This window comes from Drosophila subpulchrella, chromosome 2L (assembly GCF_014743375.2).
Source record: "Drosophila subpulchrella strain 33 F10 #4 breed RU33 chromosome 2L, RU_Dsub_v1.1 Primary Assembly, whole genome shotgun sequence".
In the NCBI taxonomy this organism is placed as follows: domain Eukaryota; kingdom Metazoa; phylum Arthropoda; class Insecta; order Diptera; family Drosophilidae; genus Drosophila; species Drosophila subpulchrella.
Window position 1 is genome coordinate 19,515,450 of NC_050610.1, and position 11,594 is coordinate 19,527,043.

The 11,594-nt window shown below is 44.3% G+C and overlaps 5 protein-coding genes across 5 annotated transcripts; 2 read left to right on the top strand and 3 right to left on the bottom strand.

Moving 5' to 3' along the window:
* The first annotated feature begins 178 nt into the window (after positions 1-178).
* LOC119547003 (H/ACA ribonucleoprotein complex non-core subunit NAF1) lies at positions 179-2,184 on the top strand. Its single transcript, XM_037853670.1, has 2 exons — positions 179-429; positions 489-2,184. Exons 1-2 carry the CDS (start codon positions 288-290, stop codon positions 2,114-2,116), a joined length of 1,770 nt encoding a protein of 589 aa, XP_037709598.1. The 5' UTR covers positions 179-287; the 3' UTR covers positions 2,117-2,184.
* LOC119547004 (protein phosphatase 1F) lies at positions 2,134-4,641 on the bottom strand. Its single transcript, XM_037853671.1, has one exon. The coding sequence runs from the start codon at positions 4,449-4,451 to the stop codon at positions 3,168-3,170; it is 1,284 nt and encodes a 427-aa protein (XP_037709599.1). The 5' UTR covers positions 4,452-4,641; the 3' UTR covers positions 2,134-3,167.
* Positions 4,642-5,002: 361 nt separating this feature from the next.
* On the top strand, positions 5,003-6,495 carry LOC119546616 (RWD domain-containing protein 4). The gene is made up of 3 exons (XM_037853053.1): positions 5,003-5,215; positions 5,276-5,385; positions 5,786-6,495. Exons 1-3 carry the CDS (start codon positions 5,108-5,110, stop codon positions 6,210-6,212), a joined length of 645 nt encoding a protein of 214 aa, XP_037708981.1. The 5' UTR covers positions 5,003-5,107; the 3' UTR covers positions 6,213-6,495.
* An 82-nt stretch (positions 6,496-6,577) lies between these two features.
* On the bottom strand, positions 6,578-7,715 carry LOC119546617 (PRA1 family protein 3). The gene has a single exon (XM_037853054.1). It carries the CDS (start codon positions 7,403-7,405, stop codon positions 6,779-6,781), a length of 627 nt encoding a protein of 208 aa, XP_037708982.1. The 5' UTR covers positions 7,406-7,715; the 3' UTR covers positions 6,578-6,778.
* Positions 7,716-8,147: 432 nt separating this feature from the next.
* On the bottom strand, positions 8,148-11,108 carry LOC119546615 (FAS-associated factor 2). Its single transcript, XM_037853052.1, has 3 exons — positions 10,580-11,108; positions 9,150-10,214; positions 8,148-8,855 (listed from the first exon to the last, which is right to left on the bottom strand). Exons 1-3 carry the CDS (start codon positions 10,700-10,702, stop codon positions 8,649-8,651), a joined length of 1,395 nt encoding a protein of 464 aa, XP_037708980.1. The 5' UTR covers positions 10,703-11,108; the 3' UTR covers positions 8,148-8,648.
* Between the last annotated feature and the right edge of the window lie 486 nt (positions 11,109-11,594).

An 11,594-nucleotide genomic window follows, 5' to 3' on the forward strand; every position in this document is an offset into this window, starting at 1 on the left:
GTAAAACAGAATTTTAAGAAAATCCAAAAGTTGAATCGTAGTTTTAATAATAATTTTTAAGTTTTTTATAAAAAGTTTAGGATATTTAAAATTATTGAAAATAATTCAAGCCGCGAATATATATTTAGCCATTCACCCCGAAACGTATAGTTTCTAGTGAATGGTCTTTTGTGCAGGGGAAGCCAACACGTGCGCGCATTCAACGTGTATTTTGGGTCAGTTCTATTTTTTTGGTTCGATTTCGGTTGATTTATACACAATCTGTGCCAGATTAAAGTTAAATAATTATGGAAAGTGAACAGCCAACGGCTGGGAAATCCTCAACTTCAATTGAAGAACCCCAAACTAGCGAAACGCCCATTGAAACGGGGAAACATAACGCCATGGAAGGGGACTTATCAACAGATAAGGTGCAAACAACACCCACAGGTAAGCTAACGAGCTTTTTATGCGATAAACACAATGAAGAACTTGGAATTGTAATGCAGAAACCACAAATGCAGTCGTAGTACCAGCAGAAATGGAGCACCAAGTGGAGAATTCGTCAGCTAATGAGTCAGCACAAGTAAACCCACCGATTTCTGTTCAGGAAAAGGTTTCCGATTCAGTTGAAAGTCTTGCAAAGGACCAACAGGTTGCGGGAATGGAGTGCGAGACATTACCAGCTGAGGTTCCGTCAGGAAATCCCACAGGAGACCAGGAAGCCCCTCAAGAAATAGACTGTGAAGCATCCGTAGTGGAGAAAACCTTTTCACCAACAGCGGTGGATGGCCAGAAAGTTCCATCGGTCGCTCCGCCCGCTGAAAACTCACCTAAACAACCAATTCCTCATGTACAGCCCGCTCCAGAGGCTAACAAAGATCCTCAACCAAGTGGTCTTAGTCTTTTGGCTGCCTACAGCTCCGATGATTCGGATGTGGAGGAAGTTACCCCAGCCCATGATAGCGACAACGAAGTGGTTGAAGTTCCTGTGACGGACACCGTCTCCGCCACCGCCTATCGTCCAGTGGTGGCTGTTAGCTCGGGCGGCGAAAGCTCAGACAGCAGCAGCAGCAGTGACTCCGAATCCGGCTCAGAAGGAGAATACCTCACTGTACTTCGCAAGAAGATAGACAAGAGGATCAACACCGTGGACTGCGATGAGGATGACGAGGACTTGGATGAAGATGGTGCGACATCGGGCCGACGTCGTCAGCCTCCAAAAGTGCGGGGTGAAATGCTCCTCGATGAGCTGCCCCCAATCCATCAGCTGGAGATCACTGTACCCGAGGATGAATGCGTTGAACTGGGCAAGGTTCAATCCATTGTGGATCAGCTCGTTTTGGTTTCCGTTCTGCCGAATTCCATGCTGTTCGATCTGGATACTGTTTTGTTCTTGGAGAAGGGTCGCAAGGTCCTGGGCGAGGTGTTCGATGTGCTGGGTCAGGTGGCGGATCCACTTTACTGCGTTCGATTCAACAGTAACCAACAGATCCTGGACAGGGGCATTAAAATTGGCGATGTCGTGTACTGTGCTCCGAAAACCGAACACACCCAGTTTGTGATACTCTCCAAGCTGATGCAAGTGCGAGGATCGGATGCTTCGTGGGAGCACGACGTGGAACCACCTTCCCGCTATGTAGATTACTCGGATGATGACGAGGAAAGAGAAGCTAGGCAGGAGCAGCGAAAACGCCGTCAGAGGGATCGTACGAACTCTACAGACTCGGTGGATACAGTTACCTCGGTGGCAACAACTGCCACGGAGGTCTCTTCAGTGGCTCCTCCACCACGCCAACGCGGACGTCGCGGGCAGAGGGAGAGCTTCAGGCAGAGCCAGAGACCCACTATTTCGCAGGACAACCAAAACCAGCCCCGAGATGACCAATACAACTACCATCCTAGCTATAATCCGGGTAGCTGGCATTCCAACTACTATCAGAACTACCATCAGGCAGCGGCTAACTTCAACATGCCGCCGCAGCAGCATGGCATGCACTTCCCAGTGCCAAATTATGGCTACGGAATGCCCTACTCCATGCCGCCGATGTATCCTCACATGTTCCCGCCACCACCGCCCTTCGCCCCGCCCCCGCCGAACAATCAGCCGCATCAGGGACAACCGCCACCCAGCTAGAGAGAGTGGCGAGAAAATTCTGTGAATTATTTTTATTATTCCAATAAAAAATCTCCTTATTCAATTTGCATGTGTGTGTTGTTAAAAATGTGTTTGGTTTGTTCGATAAAATGCTTGAAAGGTTCATTAGACTTGTATAAAAAGGTACTTAATCTGTGTGGGATCATTAAATACGGTTTACAGGTGTAAATATATACGTATATAACTAGGTCTACAATATATGTGTACCTGGCTTTGCTTATTATCATACAGCAGGAAGCACTAAGCGACCGAAAACAACTTCAATGTGTATAAATATGCTTGCAGGCTAATCTAAAATATATATATAAATTGTTTTCTGTGCGTACATGTGCACTTTGTATATATGTATATCCGGGTTAACAACAGTTGCCATAAGCGAAGACTTGGATTTGATTTCTTTAAGTTATCAACTGCTGAGCAACCACAAAATATTTTGATTGAGCTTATTCGAGCAACCAAACAAGTGGACCGGGATTGGGAAGTGCCATTTCCAGGACCACGTAGGCACGTGAGAATGTGACAATAAAGGGAGGAGCATTACGATCCGCTCCTAGCTATTTACATTACAACAATAAAGTAAACGAAACAACAATGCAGGCCGGCATGGGTTAATTTTCGTTGATCAATAATTGTAGGAAAGTAATCTTTGGATATATCGATTGTTTTCAATTGGGCAAGGATTCGGGATCTTTCAATTACTTATACCAAATATTCGTTGTATCACGATAAACGTATGTGAACGTTTCATTATATCTTAGAAAATTGAATATTTTTTGTATATTTCTATAATATGCTTGTCAATATCGAACTAATAATGCTTTTGTTAATTACTTTAAGGTTTTTGGCACATTTCTTTTTTGAATATATAAAACTTGATATGATTTTTATGTTATCCCAAGTAAAAAGAGATGATTCAAGATTACTTTTCGCTACTAAGTTGTTTTGAATTTGTACAAATTAACCCATCCCAATGCGGGTAACAATAAAAAAAATTCGCTGCTTGGATTTCCAATGCTCCAAACTCCAACTATTAAAGATTTTCGATCTGATGGCGAGGTTTGAGCAAGACCACCACCGCTGTTATGTTGTCCTGCGAATCTCGCTCCTTTGCAGCCTCTATCAGTAGTTTGGGAATGTCTTCCAGCTTCGTTGTGGGATCCGCCAGGGATTCGTAAACGGTTTCGATGATAAAGGACTCTGGTACATGGTCCCACAGGCCATCGGTGCCGAGTACAAGAAAGTCGTGAGCCTCGCTTAACTGAACGTCGACGAAGTCAGGCTCTGCGATTACTGCCTCCAAACTATAGTCACCAATGGAACGGGCCACGTTCAGGATGCCATTAACCCGCCACTGACCCTGGGCATGCAGCACAGTGCCACCGGCTGTTTCTATTCTCTTGCGCTCGTCTGGATGCTCTGGCTTGTGCGGTTTCACCAGCTGCAATTGGGTTCTTTTGCCCACTAGAAGAGCCATGGAATCACCCACCCAGGCTATATACAGCTGATCCTTGGTGATCAGGGCACACACGCTGGTAGTGCCGCTGGTGATCTTCTTCTGGGTAAAACGCTCGTCTGCCAGCAGAAAAGCCGACTCGAAGGCATTGCGATAAAAGTCTGGGGAGGAGCCTGGTGGATTTGACTGCGCCTTGAGCTGATCAGCCAATAGCTGGGGAAGTTGGCTGGTGACATAGCTGGCGGATAAAGAGCCAGAGTGACCATCGAAGACGCCAAAGAAACGAGTGCTTTTGTCGGGCAGTCCATACATCTCCCCAAATCGGTCCAGGCAAACACATCGGTCCTCCATTTTCCTGGGTTTGTTCTTTACAGCAGCGGATGCATGCCGGGGCTCCCTAACCAGGTGGCACTCGTTGTTTCCGGGGACTTTCTCATCAGCGTAGTCCTTAAGGCGATCCATCTCAGAGTTATCGGTGAGTTTAATGAGGAACTTCTCCAACTCACTGGCCACGAACTTCTGCAGCTTGAGGAGATCGTACTGCGGCGGACCCTCCACGGTGACCTCGCACTCCTTGGCGAAGCACAGATCCTGCTCCAGCTGTTGCGTGGATCGGTGCAGCAGCTTCAGCAGGAAGTGCTCCGGACAGCCGCGAGAGCCCAACTGCTGCCAAATGGCTGCGACCAACTCAGCATGACGCTCCTCGCTGGACACCTTGTACGTGTCGCTGGACGTACGGGTTACACAACTCCGGCTGGGAACCTCCTCGCTCACGGCTGCCTTCTCCGCCGTAGTGGCCAGAAATCGCTTGAATTCCGCCAGGTGCGCACATTCCGACGCGGGAATCGCATCTGTCGACATACTTTTCGCGGGTTACCCAGTAACCCAGTTGTTGTTGCCAATGCTAATGACGTCGCACGATCATGTGTTAATCAATTTTAATTGTTGCTCAACGATGATTCACCCGCGCACTTGGCATTTTATGTGTTTTTATGTTGTTATTGTTTGCGTTCTTTTATGTTGTTCTGCGAGCTGAACTGTACTGGCTCGATAACACTGGGTGACTTATGTGACTGTGCCTATCGGAATGCATCTAGGCTGTTCACACCACAACTCTTTTGCTTCTATCCGTAATGGGTTTTACCATTCTCAATAAATTATCTATTTTTATTTTCGACTTGATTTATTTGACACATCAATATTCTAAATAACACATAAATACCATTTTTATTTATTTCAATTTATAGCCAATCTAAAAACCAAATTCTCTTAATATAAACAAGCATGTATACTTATTAAAAATTATTATTATGAAATGTAAATCATCAGGTGGAAACCGAGTGCAAAAGTGGAAACAAGTTATCATTTGGATGTTAAAACTATGGCAATACTACCGGTGCCCAGCTGATTGTTGCTGTTGCTTTTGTTTTTGTTACAAAACGTTTTTGTGATTTTTATGTTATTTTAAACAAAAAATGATAAAGACCCTAAACAGAAATTGATTAAAATAAGACAAAATGTCCACGCCACTCGAGCAGCAAACGGATGAACGCGAGGCGTTGCAGTCTATTTACGAGGGCGATACAAACTTTAAGGAAATAGACAGCGTCACATTTCAGTACAAAGTAAGCCACATGGATAACATACTTTCTGCAAGCATTCATGTTTAATTAATTCGATTCTAGTATGGTGAAGAGGACAACTACAAGTCGTTTCTGGTGGAGCTGAAATGGGGCGAAAACTATCCTGATGAGGCGCCAACGATCAATATGAATACATTTTATAACAGAAATCTGTAAGTGGTTTTAGGATTCCCCAAGAAACTCCAAACTTTGGCTCAGGATATGGAAAAGATTGAAATGGAGTCTTAAAATTGTATCGATATAGCCATACAAAGCTTATGTTCCAACTATTAGAGCATGGCTATTATGCCCCTTATTTGTTATATCAGAATTTAACAAAATTGTAATCACAACAATGGGACTTGAATATTAGTAATGATCGTTTTAGCCCGATTTATCATTGAAAATACATAGAAGGTTAAAAATAGATAGACAATAATGGATGCCATTGGCCATAAGTACAGATTTTATAAAACTCAAATTGAATCATGTATCTTTTAAACAATAGGACTGCCTAGTTTTTAAAAGCACTTTTATTTATACCTTTCCTAACTTTCGGATTCTACTTTATAGACTGCCCGCTGTCAAGGAGGAGATCCAAACCGCCCTTAATACGGAAGCTGCGCAATGGTTAGGCTGTGGCATGACCTACACCCTGTTCGAATGCCTTAAGGATAACCTGGAGCAACTGACTGCCGCCCAGCCCGAATCCGCACCCACCATAGTAGCCGTAGACGAGGGCGTTGGAGCTCTAAAGATCTCCGATCCCAGTGCCGATGCAGATGCTAAGAAAAAGGAGCCCAAGAAGGAGCACCTGACCAAGGCGCAAAAGCGCCGGCAGTGGGAGCGAACCGATCACAAAGGAGATCGGGAACGTGGCTGGGACTGGGTGGACCTCGTCAAGCATTTATCGCAGACGGGTGGAAAGCATGAGGATGCTCCAACTGCCGCTGAAATTGCAGCGTCCAACGCTCCAGCTCTGCATCCCCTGAACAACTAGGAACCCTAATCAATTAAGTGAAGAAATCAACAACGAGAAAACTTAAAATCGAAATCAAAAGCCAATACTATTTTTAGTGTGATCAGATAATGGCGAATTAGCGCAAGCAAGTCTATCATGAAACCCAGAATTATGTTAATTAACTATTAAAAGGTTACAACTTTTGATTAAATTATGTGTGTGTTTGCTGATAGTCCCTATATCCATGGGATGAATTCGTTTTAAGCTCTTGTTCAATAGGGGAATGGAATTTCACAATGAATAAATCGTTCTTGTTAAATAATTAGAATGGAACACCTAGACAAGTTGTTAAAGGATTGGACCTTATAGATAACATTTTATGCCCAACCAAACAAATGAGCAAATTTCCTGGGAAAACTTTATTGACATTTAAGAGCTGAGTATATTGATAATAAAATCATAGTTGAATACAAAAATAAAGATCAATTCGATTATAATAATACAGGGATTTTGTTCTGCAAAGATCAACATTGACAAGAATTACTAGCGATAAAAACGTTATTTCCAATTGCGACAAACCGGTCTACATATATGTATGGCTGGGCCTAATTGAAGACCCCATCGGCGCGAACATTTAGGGCATCCAACAGGGATCCCATGGGCGTAGAGGGAGCAAAGCTCTCGATGCTGTTGGTCAGCTTGTTCTTAATGTTACGCAATCGCAAGGAGGCGTGGATGAAGGTCACACAGATGGGCAGCAGGACGGTGAAGATGGTCAGGAGCACGGCGTTGAGCAGATGAAGGAGAAGATATCCACCGAGGAGAGCTCCAGCCAGGATGTACCACTTCTGCTGGGCATTTTGCTCAGCTGCATTGGCATTTCCTCCGGTCAGACGACTGGCGATGAAGTTCTTCTTCGATTTGCTACTGAAGAACTGCCAGATCACGGCGATAATCAAAGCCTGAACCAGCAGACCAGTGATAATTTTCGAAGGATTGAAGAATATCATGAAAGCGTAGATGGTAAGGAAGAGCAAAAAGTAGTTGGTCTGATAGTACAGCAGATTCTTCACTACTCGGTTGCCCCACTTCTCGAAGTCCTTCAGATTGGGCAGCTGGAATCGAGCCGATCCCAGGATGAAGTCATCGAGGGTGCGGAGAGGCGGTAACTGAAGATTGCCGGAGAGGGCGGCCGCAGCATCGCCCACAGAGGAAGTCGACGGTGCCGACATGGTTTTTGGGTTTTTAAGGATGTCCTGGTAGTTCTTGACCTGCTGGTTTAGCTTCTCGTAGTTGGTTTGACGTAGGCTGCGTGCTTTGTTGCGAACCTCATCCACGTTGAGCAGATTAGAAGTAAATTGCCGAATCTTCGGCCGCAACCCAGAGTTTCCTGATTTCCCGCTCTTCCCGGGCAGCAGACGTGTCCTCTCGTCGGTGGTAAACCAGTCGTAGTTGTCTTCTTGGTCACTATAATCGTCCGTTCCCCGAAATTCCAGCGTAAATCTTTGATTTTCACACGACTTTTTGGTCGTGACAATTCGTGCTGACTAAGAAACTATGTATGACTATGGATATCTAAAGATGGGAGCGAGCTTTCTGTCGTGAGTGCGTAATAAATAATTGTTTAACTTATTGAATTGTTTTGACTTTAAACTGAAATGTATCGGTTCTGTACAACCAACTTTTTACTTTATTTATATGTCAAGCTAAAATGTATAATTTATTTCATTTTCATTCATGTTAGTTGTTGAGGCGCGTGAGTCGTGCCTAATGGTTCCAATTAGATAGCACATCACCAAAAAGAATCGATAATTTTGAGCGATGACGTTGCCATGGAAATATTCAAATTTATAATTCAGTTCTTAGATAACGAAGTTTCTCAATTAAATCTCATTTACTTTATTACCCAATTTATTATTTTTGAATAACAAATCAAAGAGATGTATTTCTTTTTTCAAAAACAATGCATTCGGCTTAAGTAGTATCTATACAACTACATTTTATTAACTGTCCCGTGTTGATTTGAACGCTATCACTTAAAAATGATTATTTATAACTTCAATTTATTCAATTCGACCACATTCAGATTAAATTCAAATTCTTCGTCAAATAACACGATTCTGGCTCTATTTTGGTTAAATAGGCGGAAGTATAAGTACAGCTAGACATAACAAAAAACCTTATGTGAGGGGAAACAAAAAATGTGGCTTACGGAAATTATTCTTGAAAAGACTTTTACTCATGTGTGAATGTTTGAGGGAGGAACGGGTGGGTGGTGGTGGTGCGTAGATTACAAGAGAATCAACCTAAACATTGTTAAACAATTATTTATATTAATATTCATGATTAAATTAGGAATAGTTTCTCTGCTTATCCTCCGACTTGGACGTTGACTACTTAAAACTTGGTTCAAGTTTTGGTAATGCGTTGCAGCTGGTAACACGATGGTGCTCTCATTTGTAGGTGGTGGCTTGGTTACGCTTCCAGATCGTTTACGAACAGCACCTCGCGGTTCTTGAGTCCCACGTCCTGGAGGCTCTTGTTCAGCGTCTGATTGGCTGTGTCTGCTCCTTCGGCGGCATCCACGTCTGCCTTCGAGTAGAGCACCCGCTTCGGGAAATTCGTTGTGATCTCAAACTCATCCGGGGAATCGGGATGGCAAAATAGATAGTGATATACGTCCTAAAAATAAAGAGTGGTGGTGTTATTATTCGAATTCAAAGTTTTTTCGCATATTGTTCGGGATTGTTGTTTATTAATTAAATTGAGGAAAATTCAATTTGTTTGGTCTTGCAAGTTCTGTTGTTCTTGAATCGGCTTATTTTTTAAACAAAAAAACCCCTGACAAGATTTAAAAACAATAAACATAATGTGTAATTCAGCTTTAAAATTGCTGAATAAACACTTGCTTAAGCAGATAAGATGATGAGTAATTCTGTTTGGTTTACTCTTTGATGAGCAATCCTTTTATCTTACCAGCACCGAATCCGACTGGTTAAAACGCCGCTCGAGGCGTGTTCCACTGGGCAGCTTGAAGACAACTGCAATGGAGCCGACTGCATCCGCTGCCGGTTCCGATGGCACCAGGTTGGCCAGTTCAATCTTTTGTCGGGCAATCTCCTCCTTGCGCAGCTCCACATCGCGACGAGCCCGCTCTACGGCTTCCTCCGCCTGGCGTACGGCATCCCGCTCCCTTTGCCGCTGACGCTCCTTCTCCTCGTCCGCCAGCAGACTCTGCTCGTAGGCCTCGTCCTGCTGTCTCCTTAAAGTCTGGGTGAAATTTCGCTCCAAGCGATCCGCACGCGCTTGACTCAGCCACACCTCGTTGGCGGACGTCACCGACTGGAGGCGACGGAGTAGCTCCTCGGGCGTGCAATCGCCCTCGAAGCGTCCAACGATCATCATGCGATTCGCACGTAGACTGATCATCACCATCAGCGGATAGCTGCGCACCGTGATCGACTGCATCACCCGGTAGCCCTCTGGCGTGGCCACATCACAGCCCCACAGTAGGGTGTGTGTGTTAATGTAGTCAATGACCGATCTCGACGAGAGCGTGTTGCGGCAGAAAGAGTCCACATCGGGGTTCTTGGCGGGATCCTTGTGCAGGTAGACGATCAGGAAGCGCAGCTCCTGCTTGGCATCGTTCAGAGCCTGGGCATAGGTGCCCTGGTAGAAGACTGGGTGCTCGGGATACCTCTCGTAGTACTCCCTGATGAACTTCATCACATCCCCCAGTGGATCTGTCACCAAGCGAGCTTCGTTTCCGCCGCCCAGGTTCACAAACGCACTGACAATGCTCGTCAGCGTGGAGTAGAAGTACTGGAACACGAAGTTTATCATGTAGCCAAGGATTCCGGTGATGCTGCGGGGTATTGGGCCACTGGGCACCCGGCTGACTGTCCTCCCGCCGGGCATGTTGGCGGAGAACACCTGCTGCAGGAAGCGGTCGTTGATCACAGCGGGCGCTCGCACATCCGTGGAGGCGGCGAACATGGTAGGGCGACCCTCGCGGATATTTAGCTGTTCCTGGAAGGCCACCTGAAAAGGGAAAGAAGGTCAGCTCAAGAAGCCTAAAAAAAATTGTACAGTCGTGGTCGGCTTTAAAGTCAGAGTTTGTAATGCTGCTTTGTGGTTAAAATAAAAAAATTTTAAAAAAACAAACAATGATTAAGCTATTAAAAAACAAAACAATAGTATTGTTCAAGAGTTCTAATGTTTTCCAAAAGTCTAGAAATATAAAAAGATCTGAATGATGAAGGTAAGGTCAGCATGGTGTAAATTACGTCCTTGTAGTTAAATCTTAAAATTCATTAAAAAAATATGATCACTTTTTGCAGTGAACACTGCATGCCTACTGACTCTTTTATTCCGACCGCGACTGTGTCATATAAACATATGCATACCTCGAGATCCCATTGGTGTCTGATCAGGACGTCGCGGCACACGTTCATGTCCTCGATGCCGGTAAGGTCCTGGAACTGGAGCACCTTCTCCGTCTGTTCGTTGGTTAGTCCGTCCGCTTCCATTTTTCCAGCAGTTGAAGGCCTCCGTTTCCCAGTTGTTGTTGTCTTCTACGCAGTGTGTGCGTGTGTGTGTGGGTGCCAATTGGCTGTGGCCGTCTCTGTGGTGTTGTTGTAGGCTGGCGCTGGCCTTTGTCCAGGGGCTCAACCGTTGCAGCGGGGGGAGGGGGATGAGTTGCGTGGTCACTAAATGCTTCTACTGGTCGCCAGGAATCATTTCAAACGCACGCCAAACAGCCGCACTACAAAGTCTTTAACATTTCTCGGCAATTTATTTCTTTTTCGCAGGTGATTGCTTGTTCTTCTTCTTGCCTTTCTGCCAATGATCCGATGATTTTGGTTGTGAATGTCTAGTGTGACCGCACTGGCCGACGCTTTCACACTGCGACCGCAGCGACTGCTGCAGATGCGAAATGCCCACTAACAATTTATCTTCACTTTACTGAAAATCCGGTTTATTTCCTTTTGATCTTAGGTTTCGAAGCGTTAAAATATAGAACAAATTTAATGCCTATATTGAAAGTTATGGCAGATGTATAGGATTAGTACAATAATCTGAGTAGAAAGGAAAGGAAGAAATGTAATAGGTTCTTACTTAAGGTTCTCGGCCGTTTTATTTTATAAAATGTAACTATAATATGAGACTGGTGGAAACGGCTTGCAGTCGTCAAAAATGCACATCGTGTTTTGGCACATTGTGTCAGATGTAAGAGATAAGTACAAGAATCTGAGTAGAGAAGAAAGAAGACATTATGAAATGTTTTTTTTTTTGAGTACCTTTGTTTTTATTTGTATCTACAAAATTAATGAATACTTAGTTAGTTTAAAAATGTATTATTAAATAAAATTTCATTGACTTGCCAGTGAAAACGGCCTTAAAAGTTAACAGCGGGAATTG

Bases quoted from the DNA above. Each gene is read 5' to 3' on its own strand.
- LOC119547003 (XM_037853670.1), top strand. From the start codon at position 288: ATGGAAAGTGAACAGCCAACGGCTGGGAAATCCTCAACTTCAATTGAA. The intron at 430-488 runs GTAAGCTAACGA...ATTGTAATGCAG, and splicing joins GGTGCAAACAACACCCACAG to AAACCACAAATGCAGTCGTA.
- LOC119547004 (XM_037853671.1), bottom strand. From the start codon at position 4,451: ATGTCGACAGATGCGATTCCCGCGTCGGAATGTGCGCACCTGGCGGAA.
- LOC119546616 (XM_037853053.1), top strand. From the start codon at position 5,108: ATGTCCACGCCACTCGAGCAGCAAACGGATGAACGCGAGGCGTTGCAG. The intron at 5,216-5,275 runs GTAAGCCACATG...ATTCGATTCTAG, and splicing joins GCGTCACATTTCAGTACAAA to TATGGTGAAGAGGACAACTA. The intron at 5,386-5,785 runs GTAAGTGGTTTT...TCTACTTTATAG, and splicing joins ACATTTTATAACAGAAATCT to ACTGCCCGCTGTCAAGGAGG.
- LOC119546617 (XM_037853054.1), bottom strand. From the start codon at position 7,405: ATGTCGGCACCGTCGACTTCCTCTGTGGGCGATGCTGCGGCCGCCCTC.
- LOC119546615 (XM_037853052.1), bottom strand. From the start codon at position 10,702: ATGGAAGCGGACGGACTAACCAACGAACAGACGGAGAAGGTGCTCCAG. The intron at 10,215-10,579 runs GTATGCATATGT...TTCCCTTTTCAG, and splicing joins GACACCAATGGGATCTCGAG to GTGGCCTTCCAGGAACAGCT. The intron at 8,856-9,149 runs GTAAGATAAAAG...CTTTATTTTTAG, and splicing joins ACCAGTCGGATTCGGTGCTG to GACGTATATCACTATCTATT.